This window comes from Hippocampus guttulatus, chromosome 15 (genome assembly GCF_054856545.1).
Source record: "Hippocampus guttulatus isolate MCC_2025c chromosome 15, RoL_Hgut_1.0, whole genome shotgun sequence".
Taxonomy (NCBI): Eukaryota; Metazoa; Chordata; class Actinopteri; order Syngnathiformes; family Syngnathidae; genus Hippocampus; species Hippocampus guttulatus.
The window spans coordinates 15,503,968-15,516,945 of NC_141275.1; the positions used below are offsets into that span (position 1 = coordinate 15,503,968).

The 12,978-nt window shown below is 46.2% G+C and overlaps 4 protein-coding genes across 8 annotated transcripts in view; 1 reads left to right on the forward strand and 3 right to left on the reverse strand.

Annotated features, from left to right (window-relative positions):
• The window catches only part of klf8 (Kruppel like factor 8), a 23,877-nt gene extending 21,508 nt beyond the window's left edge, over positions 1–2,369 (reverse strand). For all 3 annotated transcript variants that reach the window (XR_015102980.1, XM_086130379.1, XM_086130380.1), the window contains exon 1: positions 2,022–2,369. Coding sequence is in view for 2 of the 3 variants with exons in the window: in XM_086130379.1 (XP_085986505.1) it covers positions 2,022–2,048 (27 nt within the window). In the remaining variant the exon portion in view is untranslated. The remainder of the gene's footprint in view (positions 1–2,021) is intronic.
• rbm41 (RNA binding motif protein 41) overlaps positions 1–12,477 on the forward strand; it is a 22,758-nt gene extending 10,281 nt beyond the window's left edge. Inside the window, exons 3-10 of one of the 2 annotated variants that reach the window (XM_086130378.1) lie at positions 393–469; positions 3,664–3,780; positions 3,936–4,137; positions 4,244–4,448; positions 4,733–5,133; positions 5,698–5,848; positions 5,935–6,059; positions 9,681–12,477. In XM_086130378.1, coding sequence (XP_085986504.1) covers positions 459–469; positions 3,664–3,780; positions 3,936–4,137; positions 4,244–4,448; positions 4,733–5,133; positions 5,698–5,848; positions 5,935–6,056 — 1,209 coding nt within the window. In that variant the 5' untranslated portion in view covers positions 393–458 and the 3' untranslated portion in view covers positions 6,057–6,059; positions 9,681–12,477. Of the gene's footprint in view, positions 1–392; positions 470–3,663; positions 3,781–3,935; positions 4,138–4,243; positions 4,449–4,732; positions 5,134–5,697; positions 5,849–5,934; positions 6,060–6,831; positions 6,980–9,680 lie in introns of those variants that run through there. The other variant, XM_086130377.1, reaches the window with a different exon arrangement.
• LOC147194174 (claudin-4-like) lies at positions 6,654–8,106 on the reverse strand. Of its 2 annotated transcripts, XM_086130384.1 has the most exons (3): positions 7,899–8,106; positions 7,368–7,556; positions 6,654–7,304 (listed from the first exon to the last, which is right to left on the reverse strand). In XM_086130384.1, the coding sequence occupies exons 2-3, from the start codon at positions 7,539–7,541 to the stop codon at positions 6,771–6,773; spliced, it is 708 nt and encodes a 235-aa protein (XP_085986510.1). In that variant the 5' UTR covers positions 7,542–7,556; positions 7,899–8,106; the 3' UTR covers positions 6,654–6,770. The 2 variants fall into 2 exon arrangements, with proteins under 2 accessions (XP_085986510.1, XP_085986509.1); XM_086130383.1 differs by having other exon boundaries at positions 6,654–7,556; positions 7,899–8,071.
• On the reverse strand, positions 9,576–10,434 carry LOC147194175 (claudin-14-like). Its single transcript, XM_086130382.1, has one exon. It carries the CDS (start codon positions 10,432–10,434, stop codon positions 9,643–9,645), a length of 792 nt encoding a protein of 263 aa, XP_085986508.1. The 3' UTR covers positions 9,576–9,642.
• Positions 12,478–12,978: the final 501 nt, after the last annotated feature.

A 12,978-nucleotide genomic window follows, 5' to 3' on the forward strand; every position in this document is an offset into this window, starting at 1 on the left:
CACATACACACACACACACACACACAAAGAGGCAGCCAGCTGGCCAACTAACCAGTCATCCGCTCAAGCCACCTGATACCAAAATACTGAGCCACCGCGTGAAACAAGCATCTCCCGTGTCAGCCTCTCTCTACGTGAAGCCCGAGAAGCTTCCAGAAGCTTCCTGCCCAAACTCTCCCAAAAGGTTCAGTGGCAAAATGGAAAACATTCTACTTCTATGTCTTCTAATCTCTCTGTTGCGACCTGCAGATTAAACTGTGAGACCCTGACAGCGCTGGATTTTGGCCTCTTTTACCGCCACTTCTCTCCACCAAGCTTTCTTTTCGAATGTCTCTCTCTCTCTGCGCCTTTACCTGCTGTTGATAATCTAAGTTGAGTGGTCTCTTCCTCAGGAGATGAAGCCTCGCGGCGGCCAATCAGATCGTTAGAGGACATCGGCGTGCGGTGTGAGGCAAGAAATGCGGCAGAGGTGAGTGTAGGGTGTTCAATTTTGCAGCATTTTTCTTTCACCGACAACGTCCCACCTCGGATGCGACTTTAGCAAATGGAACTTTACCAGCTTGACTTTATCCACATTATTGTCTTTCACATAGATATTCTCCAAATTGGAGAGATCCGGCATTTACCCCCTTCTCCTTTTTAGACAGTAGCCACCCAGCAAAGGCGGGATTTTAAGTGCGCTTTCACACAGACGCGCGTCATCCCCTCGGCCAACTTCAGACCCTCAAAGTCAGGATGACAAATGTGTTCATGTGATGTGAGGATGATGGAGACACACACACACACACACGTAAGGTTTTTATAGTTAATGAAAACTAACAGGCGGGCACCGTGTGCAACTGGTTAGCATGTCGGGCTCACAGCGCAGAGGTCATGGGTTCCCATCCGGGCACCAGCCTTCCTGTGTGGAGTTTGCATGTTCTCCCTGTGCCTGCGTGGGTTTTCTTCGCCTACTCCCACATTCCAACAACTTGCATGCTAGGTTGATTGTGTGAACTAAATTGTCCCTAAATATGATTGTGAGTGTGACTGGTTGTGTGCCTTGCGAGTGGGTGGCAACCGGTTCAGGGCATACCCCGGCCTGCTGCCCAAAGATGGGTGGAAAAGGCTCTAGCATGCCCGCGACCCTCGTGAGGATATGCAGCTTGCATAATGGATGGATGGGAACAAACAAAATGACTCAAACTGAAACCGAGAAATAAAACGAAAATGTGCCTAAAAGACGAAAATGAATGAAACTACTGTTTACATTTATAAAACTAGCTAAAACTAACTATAATTACAGCAAATATGCCCTGCCTTTTTCACCTTTGTCAATCAATATCATAGCTGAGCTTTTGGAGTTTATTTTAAATGGAATTATTGTGGTATTGCTGTACGTTCGTCGAAGGAGGAAGGTCAAAAAGTTGTTTGAGCATTGTTGTTGACTTTATTACACAATAGTAACTTTTTTTTTTATCTTGCACTTGACATATATATACTAAAGAGAATAAAAACTACACTGAAACCAAGCATATCATATCATATATATATATAAAATTAGAATTATCCACCACAAGACAAGCAATGCAATGGTTGCTAGCAAGTCACGGCAGACAGACAGCCAAATAATGAATTGGTCAAATACACAGTGGAGTACAGTCAATCAATCACAAGACATCATAACCAATACACTGTTCACTAGTCAACGACCAGTCCAAGACTCCCTCGCAAGGCAAGTCACGTTTGACCAAAATTGAATTCACTTTGTAGCCTTCTAACCTTCATAAACAAAGGATGGACAGCAATGGCGACCGGAAGTGCACCTGGCTCCCCTTCCGTGCGCATGCGCGAGGGGGTGGAGGGGGCGAAACGGTACTGCTGGCCCTTTAAAAACTAAGATGGTGTCCTGTGAGGCTGCAGATCGCGCCTCGCGTTACCCCCGTTCGCCCGTTTTCGCCAGCCACGACACCCGTTAACATTGTGAACGCATCGCACCGCGCTGACAACGTCACAATGTGTCAAATAGAACGTGCACTTACTTTCTTGTGTCGGCTCTCCGTGTGCATCTCCGTGTGGAGGGGCAGGGGGGCGGAGGAGGGGGGTGTTGGGTGTGTATCGCTGTAATGTGGGGTAAGGGGAGAAAGGAGGGCTTATGGGAGAGGACAAGGAGGAGGAAGGGGGCGGTGTGCTGTGGATATTCGGGAGATTGCAGCACGGTGGTGCTTGCCTCTTCTGTTCAGTTCATGTCCGCAGCGTCGTTGTCTTTGTAACCCCTTCCCAAAAATAAATATTAAAAAATGGAATAAATCAGCCAAACGTTGCGCCTCTGGTTCTTGCCGTTCGCTGCCGTGCATTGAAGGGCTGGGCTCTCTCTCTCTGCCTGTTCCTCCTCCGCCTCTCCCTGCTTGTGACCCCACCCTGCGTCCCCACCCCTCATCTCTGTCACTCACTTGCTGCGCAGAGAGAGCCCTTTGCGGAGAAGCCCGAGCCGAGCCGCTGCACGAGGAGGAATGCCATGTTGTGCACCGGGGAACATGCACGGGCGAATTTCTGAATGCATTGAAAGTCCACGCACCCCAAATTATTCGCCATGCCGCTCTCATGCGTGGAGAGCGCCCATGTCACCTTACTGACGTCATCCGGAAGGCAAATTGAGGACACTCCAACCGGGTGGGGAGGGCTTTGGTGTCCGTGCGTACGCGTTTAGGCTTTGCAGCATCTGATAAATATGACACCGAACACAAGTTTGAAAGAGAGCCAACACGCTGATCTATTATAAAGGCGCAAGCAGTATTTTGCAGCATAAACCCCATACAACAGCTGTGCTGCAGGATCAAATCTACAAGTACTCGTTAAAAATGTCGCTAACACGGACCTGCTGCCCAACAGTTATCAATATTTTTCAGAATATACTGTACCTATATCGAAACAGTATACACTCGACCCAGTCTGAAAGGTTGACTACATTTCCTACAATGCCTCGCACCGGAAGCGGGAGCCTAACGCGGAAGTACGCGTGGGAAAGATGAACAAGGACCGTGCCTCAATTTTTAAGTATAAATACTATTTATGTTTACCTTTCGCATGCCGGTACTTTGTAGTTTCCGTCATAACATTAAGAAAAACTGGCAACACGACGAGCAGCACCATCTGTAGCGTAATATGTTAATATTTCCCATGATGCAATTCGCCGGAAACGTCTGCCCAACGCGGAAGTATGCGAAGGTAAACAGCGCCTCTTCATTATTCCGAACAAGTTCTTTTTGTCGTTCTTAATTTTGTTAACGAGCGCCGATACGCAATCTTTTACAATAAATTATATTTGTTTTCACGTGTTTTACATAAATATTTTGCTGTTGCGGTAATTATATAACGGCGAACAGACCACTCCTCGGCTACCGTTAGCTTATCGGTCGCCAAAGTACGTGATAACGAAGTTCATAATTCACTTTTTTATTATTTGAAATATTCATAAATAAAGAATGTCCCTAAAGTTACTCGTTACTTATTTGTCATGTCCTTTTTTTAATCGTAGTTGCTTCTTATTCATAATACTAGTGCAGCCTGGACTACGTGAGACAAATTCCTTGTGTGTTCTACATACTTGGCCAATAAATCTGATTCCGATTCTGGTGGACTAAATTACCAAGAGAATATGGCTTCATTTTTGTGCGTGTTAAGAGTGAGTCGGCGATCTTGTGAGGACGGTCCGCTGCTAGAGGAGCAGGAGACAGAGGGCCAGCGGCAGCTTCACGGCCTCCTGCTACGGCAACTGCACACCCAAGTCGACGTCGAAAGGTGACACAATTGCCAACATGGAACACACCATACCTCGCTTTTTAGATTGGTTCATGGTAGTTGCTTTTTTACGCTTCTTTGCCAGTAAGAAGTGTTAAAGTTGTCATCTCTTCAATGAATACATTTTTTTTCACAGTATGTTTGTTGTGGTTCAGATGCGTGGCCAAGAAGCGGAGCTTTGCCCCAGCGGCGCTCTACCATCCGTTTGGCGAGCAGGTGTCTGGCGTGCGAAGCCTGTCTCAGTTCCAGACTCTGCAAGACGATGAGCAGGAGCTGGCCGGCCTGCGGGAGCTTGGCCTCACCGACCCCGAGATCCAACTGTGGCAAAATAGGGATGCGCCGGAAGTATCTGAGCAAGTAGGGGTGATTGTGCCACTTGGAGGTTTCTCATCGGTCTGGGGTGGAACATTCCTGGTCAACTTCCATGGAAAGTCAAAATTTTTCGACCCTATATTTGTTCCAGTGTCACGGCATTTGCGCAGCTCCTGATGTCAAGCGGCAGCGCCTCCAGGCCATCCGGGACAAGATTGCAGCCCGGGCGGAGCTCCTAGCGCGGCCTCAGCGCTTCGCCGCCAGCCAGCCACTGTCCCGCCGCGAGATGGAGATCGAGCAGGCGCTCTTCCAGGGCAGCGACCGGCAAGGTTTCCTCGCAGCGCTCTACCATCGAGGTAAGGGTAACGCTCAGGGGCCATCATCTATTTAACTCATTCAGTACCAGCCAATTCTAGACCAAGTCTGAAAAGACGTTTAAAAACGTCTTTGGGAGTGAATGAGTTAATCAACTGCGTAGGTGCTGCTGTCGTGAACAAAGATAATGAACACACATTTTTTTAACCTATAGGGAAAAAGGGAGCAGTCTGTTGCGGGTGTGGTGTTTATTTTAATTTTTTCATCTCAATGCCACTATTTGATGAAGCGATTCATGAGCAAAAGTCTTTTCTCCCCCTTCCAGATGAAAATAACCAAGATGGCCTACAAGGGGCGACACCTACAGATCCAATGGACTCCCTGTACAGAGATCTTCTCAGCAAGTCGCCCCAGGGCGTCGAAGCTGCCCAAACGTTAGGCCTTTCTACATCCACGCCGTCACATGACTCGCGGCAAGGAGGCGACAGCCAATCAGATGAGGGCTCACCAGAACCGCCTGAGCATCATCCTGCTCCCCCGCTGGAGATCAGCCGTCCAATCGGTAGCTTGCGTGGGGCGGAGGGGGCCGGCTCGGGTCGGCCGCTGACCGTCACGGGGCGAGTGGCGACTGTGACAGACCAGGAAATCCGGGAGAACCGGGAAAGCCAGGAAGGGATCCGGAGCATTCCGAGATTCCGGAACTACCAGCCTGGAAAACCTTCGCGGGTATGGCCATTGAATTTGTTTCAGCAATACATCTGCCCACGATTCATATCCAAAATCCGCGAGAATTAAATGGTTTAGAATTGCCTATAGATGCCACAAGATGCTGGCAGAGCATTGCATGAAGCTTCTCATATCACTTCCACATACTTTCTTGGTGAAATTGTGGCTCCCTTCATTGTGTGAAGAAAAAAAAAACTCACTGCCCATTTCATTTTAATACGTTTGGATTTTAATCGTGTTTTTAAACCTTTAAAATATAAATTTTTATTAACTGTTTATGTGCAATGTAAATGCACATAATTGATCATTATTTTAAGTACAGATTTGTTTCCCCAGATGCTTTGATTTTTAAAATAAATAAAAAGTGGCAAAGAAAACCGTAACTTCCCCGACCAATCCAGGTTCAACGTAGCTCCTCCTCAACAAATAAAGCTTGTACCATTTTAGCAGACTTCCTATGACACCAAAGTACTGCTTCCCTATTAGACAGGAAATCAGAAATTGATTATGAATACGCCGGGATATTTATCCGTGCTATTTACTCATTGAGATTTGTCTTTCCAGGTGGTGTGCGTGAAGAACCTGAGCCCGCATGCATCAGTGGCCCAGCTGGTGGCGCTGTTCTCCAGGTTCGAGGGGGCCTGCGACAGACCCCCGCTGCTGTATCGCCTCCTGACAGGACGCATGAAGGGTCAGGCTTTTGTCACGCTGCCCGGTGAGTGCGCGCTGGCTGCTGTCAAAACTAAAGTTCATTGCAGTGTACTTTGATGTGTGTGCATGTGTGTGTGTTTGGAAATGGAGACACCAAAACGGCCCAGGATGCTTTGCAACTGCTACATGGTTACCGGTTGCTCGGGAAACCTTTGGTGTTGGAGTTTGGCCGCGAGCGAACGGAAGCCGACCAACGGGAAGCGAGGACGTGAAAAGTAAATACAAACTTCTCTTCGAAGTAGCCATGATAGACAGTTTTATGGGAGTTTTTTTTTTTTTATGCATGTTCGTATCAATTATGAATTGTCGGGTCGTGGCGATCTTTCAAAAACTTGGGATCTTTCTCATTCTTCTTTTAGACACTAGATGGTGATGTTTTTAGGTCCATTATGTTGGCCCATGGGATTAGAGTGGGATTAAAAAATGTGCCAATTAGTGTTTTATGAATGGGTCTGGCTAAAAAGGTGAGGGGGGGCAGTGGTCAACCCCCCGCCTACCAACTGTCCGGGAATGTGTGGAATTTAGATAAGGCTCTCATTACAGTATTCCAAATCAAGATCTCAACACCCAGTACAGTGCAGCCTCCAGAATGAACCTGGTTGACGTTCAAATTATTCTTAATTTCAAATTTAGAAATTAATTCGGAAAATAAATATAAAAGTCCATTAATCGTAACTAGCGCCCACGTTGATAGCATAGCATTAGCACTGAAACCAGTTCCTCCAAAGTTCAATTTATTTCTATAGCCTGATCACAAAAGCGTCCCAGCGGGCTTTACAAGCCCACGGTTGACAAATATAACAACAGTCTCGAAAGAAGGAGGAGCCATTTATTCAACAACGAAAAACAAAACAGTTGAACTTAATTCTGGCAAGGAGCGTTGGATCAATTGTGCTGAAATCAACACTGTGTATGACATCACATCTTCACACATAACGGGTGACATCATATGCTGACCCTCCGGGTTTCCCATGGACTCCCACGTAGCTCCCGGTGCCACTTCGAACCAGCGTCTGCCCCCTGCTGTTCATGCCCATTTGCAGTGTGCCGGTGTTCCGCGCCACCGCCAACGGAATATCGCCGCTGCCGTCGCCCTTGTACGTGTAGGCGCCCCGGCGTCCTCCGCACTCTTGCCCCTCGTAGAAGGACACGGCCAACATGCCGCCGCCGATTATGGAGACCACGGCCGAGGTCATGCCCAAGTAGAGGCAGCTGCCCGGCACGTACTTGAGTGTGGTGGGGACCATGTTGAAGTTCCGGATCACGTTGTTGGCACTCATGGAGACGGGCACCAGCGACGCGATGCCGGCCACGAGGAGGAAGCACCCGCTCATGCCTGCCACGCGTCTCTTGAGCACCAGCGATCTCTCCAGCCAGACGGTGCACTGCATGCCCACGACGGCGAAGAGCAGGCCCGCAAGGGACAGCCCCAGGGAGCCCAACATGAGGACCCGGGAAACCTGGACATCGTAGGGCAGCATCAGGAAGGCCTTGTGCATATTGCACAAGATGGCCCCATTCACCTTGTTGAAGCAATTCATCCACAGGCCATTCATGTTGGTGTCCAACGCCCCCAGAAACTTGGTGCCGATGTCCACCGAGACCTCCCAGTAGGGGAGCACCGTGGTAACCAGGGTGCCCAGTAGGCCAATCAAGCCCAGGAAAAAGCCGAGCAGCTCCAGAGGCCCAGAGGCCATTGCAATCGATCAGTCCTGAGGCGACAAAGGAGCACATGAGAACTGCGTCGACACAGCTGGCTGACCACCTGCGAAAAATGCTAACTTGGGCGGCGATGAATCGAGGTCAACTAGCATGCAAATTTGTCTGTAACATTTGAAAGATTGTTTACATTCGGCAAGCGTTATCGGTCCCAGAATCGTTTTCCTGTGCCAAATATTCACAAAAATGTGAAACTGAAAAACTCCAGAAAATGAAGCAATTCCTGGCTAACGTCTTAAAGACGGTCGGGATTTTAGGTGTGACCTTTTTTTGTTGCTTACAAAACGTCCCAAAATGACTCTTGACGACTGCAAACTTTTTGAAATGATACTCACGCTTGACTCAAATCCGTCCAAAAACGAAGCCAAACAAAGTGTCAGCCTGATGCTTTTGAAACAAATGGTTCTCCTGTTCAGCTGGGGCGTGTTGTTATATGAGGCGCAAGTCTGATGTCTTTATTGGGTCATGCTCATCGCTGTTTGATGTGTTCCTTTTGTAGTCTTTATTTCACTTTATGTGTATTTATGATATTTCACTTTATGTGTATTTATGACTCTCGAAGTTGCTTTGAAATAAACAAAACATGTTGACGCCTCTGCTCTATGTTGAATTGAATTGAACTTTATTGTCAAATGTGCCGTACGTATGTGTAACATACCGCACAGATGAAATTTCTTCCCTCTCAACATAAAACGTTGACCTATGTATGACCTCTAAATTCTCTATCGTCCATTTGTGTCCACCTTGTTTCCTATTTTGAACCTCATTTACTCCGCAATGCAGTAATGCATCCTGCACTTGATGTGCACACTCTCGTAACAAAGATGGAGCTGAACTGAAAGGCCTAGCTTTCAGTTTGCCCGTCCATCTATTAGCGGTGGTCGAACGCGATCACGGAGAGTAGCTGAAATCAGTTTTCAGGCTGGGTCACTGATACAGAAACGATACATCCATCTTGGCCTCTTAACTCCTTGTCCAACAGAGATGGTGTTGGCAAAACACCAGCGGCAATTTCAAACCAAACGTGGGCCTGTGACATTGCAAGGCTCAATTTCTATGTGAAGAACATATGTTCAAACATTTTCAAAAGCGGTTCAAATTGCATCAGATCACATGGCAACTGCATCATCCACGCCTTCTTGCAAAGATCATAGCCGTTTCTCAATCTCAGGAACACAGTGTACGGTCTTCCTAAATTTGTATTCTGGATCATACTCTTGTTTTATGTTGAGAGGGAAGAAATTTCTTCTGTGCTGTATGTTTCGCATACAGTACATTTGACAATAAAGTTTATCCTATCCAATCCAATCCAAACTTCCAAGGAATGGTAGCCAAGTTGTCACAAGTCAACACCCGATGCATCTTTGGTTTAAGCTAGCAGACAAGAACATCATCTCAACGCAGCACCCCACACCCAGAAAGACAAAATCAACCAGATTATTTGTGTTCCTGGCCTAATTTAGGAGCTCTCGGTCTAGGAGGACTCCGACTCTCTTTGTAAATGTGGCCCCTGATGTTGGTTCAGTTAAGTCATCATACATCCATTATTGATCCTTTTCGCTAGCGTGTGTTGTTTTTGTCTGCTTTCTGTTTGTAGGTCAGTTGTTGCTCTTGAATGGACTTTAGTGTGTACTTTAAAATTGTGTTAGTTCAGGGAGATACATCAACTCGGCCCCACGTTAGCCGCATAATGTTAGCATTTTAGGTGGATGACCTCAAAGCTTGATCCAGAGCCACGCATCGTAACTAGCTTTTATTCGTTAGTAGCATAATGTTAGCATTTTGGTTCGATATGAAATACCACCTAGTTTTGTCCAAAGCCACGGCAAATATGGCTCATATCTGTCGCAGAACAGCAGTGTTTTGGTTAGCAAGAGGGCCGCACGTACGTAGCATAAAGTTAGCGCTTTCTTTCTACACAAATGACTAAGTAGCATCCACCTATAATAACTAGTGAGCATGTGAGTAGCATAGCTTCAGCGTTTGAAACGGTTCTCTTAAAAGTCTAAACACTCTTCAAACCACCATTTATTTCATTTAAAAAAAATCACAGTCAGTCTGAAACATCCCCTTGTGAGATCACACGTATCCTGTGACATCATATCCTGCCTTTACAGATTTCACATGGACTCCCGCAGAGCTCCCGCTCCCGCTTTGAATCAACGTGTGCCTTCTCCTGTCCACACTGATGCCTCCCATTTGCAGGGTGGTGGGATTCCGTACCACTGATGCAGCGCCTCCGCCCCCCGGGTACGGGTAGCCTCCACCCCCATACCGCCTCCCCCGGTGTCCTCCACCTTCGTGCCCCTCACAGAAAGACACCGCCAGCATGCCGCCCCCCAGCATAGAGAGCACAGCCGAGACTACGCCCAAGTAGAGGCAGTCGCCCAGCTCAAACTTGAGAGTGGCGGGTACATTGGGACTGTAGAAGTTCTGTATCACTTTGTTGGTGGTCCAGGAGACGGGCACCAGCGTCATGAAGCCGGCCGCGAGGAAGAAGCACCCGCCCACGCCCGCCACCCGTTTCTTGAGCTCCCCTGAACCCTCCAGGCAGACAGTGCACTGCATGCCGAGGACAGCGATGGCCAGGCCAAGGGTGGACAGCACCAGAGAGACCACCATGAGGGCCCGGGACGCCTGCAGGTCAGAGGACAGAGCCAGGATGGAATTGTACGTCTCGCACTGGAAGGCCCCGGTGCTCTGATGGACACACTCCATCCACAACCCCTTCATGCTGCCCGACGCAGTCACGATGTTGGAGCCGATGTGCGCTGTATTTTCCCAGAAGGGGAGCACCGTGGACACCAGGCTGCCCAGTAGACCCAGCAGGCCCAGGAAGAAGCCCACCAGCTCCAGACCCGCAGAGGCCATGGAAACCAAACACTCCTGGGGAGAGACAGGAACAAATGGAAAATGAATACATCGATGGCTGACCAGATGTTATAATTGCTAACCTGTATGTCAATGAATGGAGGCTAACTAGCAAGCAAGATTTGTGCAACTTCACAGTTCGTAGCTCATTGGTTAGTACTAAAGAGCTACTAATCTACAAGATTAGTAATTTGTAGATTAGTACAACTAAGTAATTAACAATATCTCCTGAGGTGCCAAGGTTTTCCATTCTGAGAAGATTCCATAGAAGCTGTGGCTAGCTAATTGGCTAGAAACTAACTACCAGTAGTTACCAATCTGCATTCCTACTTTCACGGGTGAGTTGCTAGTTGGCTGCTAGCTATCAAGCGCTTGGGTATGTAGGCTTGTTGTAAGTTAACTGGCAATTAGCACCTAACATAATAAGCTAGAGTTAAGTAAATGACAGAGGGTTACAACATAACTAGCTACCACCACCAGCTTTTGGACCTGTCTAGCAATCAGCTATTATTTAGTGTCAGTTTTTCTGTTTTTGTTGCTAAATAACCATTGGCAATTTATAGGCTCGCTACAGATTATCAGTTGATGGATCCATTTTCAGAAAACATACAGAAGTGATAGCTGGCTTGAACTACTGTATTTGCAAGATTTCTGTAAATAACTAGCGATTAGCAACGAACCAACTTTTGGTTGCTTACGAGCAATTATCAGCTAGCAAGTTACATATTCTAAACATTTGTCTTGACATCCATTTTGACCTCCCAAAATGACTCCAGTTGACAACTGAGCACAATTTTTTTTTTTAAAGACCAGAATTGGCTTCGGTGTTATGAAAAATCTTGTCTGTGATATATTTAGCTTTCAAAGAATACGATTTATGAAACGTTACTTTAATGAAATGCAATTACAAAATACTAGGATTAGACAGCTGCTTAACTTAGTAAAACTTGTCTCCGTTTGCTGTATAATGTCCAACATCGCAAATATGCTTACATCACATTGTAACTCTTGTCTCTATTGTAACTTGTTAAAACTTTATGCTGTAAAATAGGGGGGAAAAAACTTACTTTTAACTGCCTGAAGAAATCGCTTGTTCCCGTGGCCCCTGCTTCTTTCCAGTAAAAAAAAAAAGAAAAAGAATTCAGACTTTTTCTGTCCACTTCACCATATTTGCGGCCGTACAATCCGACACTTAAAGTCACTATTTAAGACTTTTAATGCATTTTGGGAAACAGGTGGATTTGAAAGGCAGTACAATGGATGTGCGCGCGCGCGTGTGTGTTCGTGTGTGGCATCCTCATCCTCATCAGATGCCGGGCGTCGTCATCCGGGCCGTCACCTCCTGTCAAACACACGCGACAGTTAATCATTCTCTCATTGGCGAAACAAAACAACCTTTGCCACCTTCCCCTGGTCGCCCTCACGCGGTGCCATAATGGGATTAGAAAAAAAAGGGAATAATCCTGCATGCAGTGCTGGCGACACTGAGGCCTTTATTGGGAAACAGAACAGGGACGTTATTATCCCGAAATGTTGTGATGAAAAAAAGAAGCAGGAACAAAAAAACAAAACAACATTCAGCCATTTTGCCGGTTCTATTATTTCTCACAAAAATACAAATCATTAAACACTGATAAAAGCATACATTTCATTAGAAATCAGGAGCAGATTTATTTATGTTAGCAAATACATAAAGTTGTCTTTTTGCTTTATTCCAACAAAAAAATATAAGATGTATGAACTTTTTCAAAAATATGTCCCCGTTTTTTTTTTTTTTTTTCAAAAACGTCAACACACGCCTTAGTTATTCTTCAAAACACAAAATATTTTTTTCCCTCAAAATATTCTAACCTCCTTCCCCTATGTTAGGGGTGGGTTTTAGATTGAAAGGTCCTTAGCAATGATGGGAAGCCGAAGAGGCCCTAATTTTGCATGACACTATGTACTGCATGTAGCTTCCTAAGCATTCAACTTTCACCTAGCTGTGGGAGCTGACTGGCTAGCTACCAGCTAACGAGTTAATAAAGCTACTTGTTAGGTACACTTCTGTGCATGTTTGTTTGTTTCTTTGTCTTAATTATTAGTAGTATTGTTTTGTTGCATTACAAGAAGAGAGGATGGCCGGGTACTACATAACACGGCCAGCTATCCAACCACCAGTTTGCTGGTTTTTGCTGACCTTTATGGGACATGTGAGGAAACTGCACTTGGGAAAAAAAAGATTAGTACAATGCATGCATCAAAATATTTTTTACTTTTAATTTTTAATCCACACATTTGTTTACTTTACAGGATCGGAATAAAACGAAATAACGTCTAAAACTGAACAAAAACGATTTTTAAAAACGGATGTGACGTGACGACAAGTCGCGTGATTGTGCGTGGAGAAAGTGACACATCAATCACCCCCTCAAAAAAAAAAAGAGGAATTGACCAATCGCAGCGCGTCGTGGTTCAACTGGCCAATCAGGGTGTTCTAAATCACGCCGGCGCGGAAGTGTATCACGCAAGATTAGGTTCATGCTTGTAATCTCGCGTTTTCGC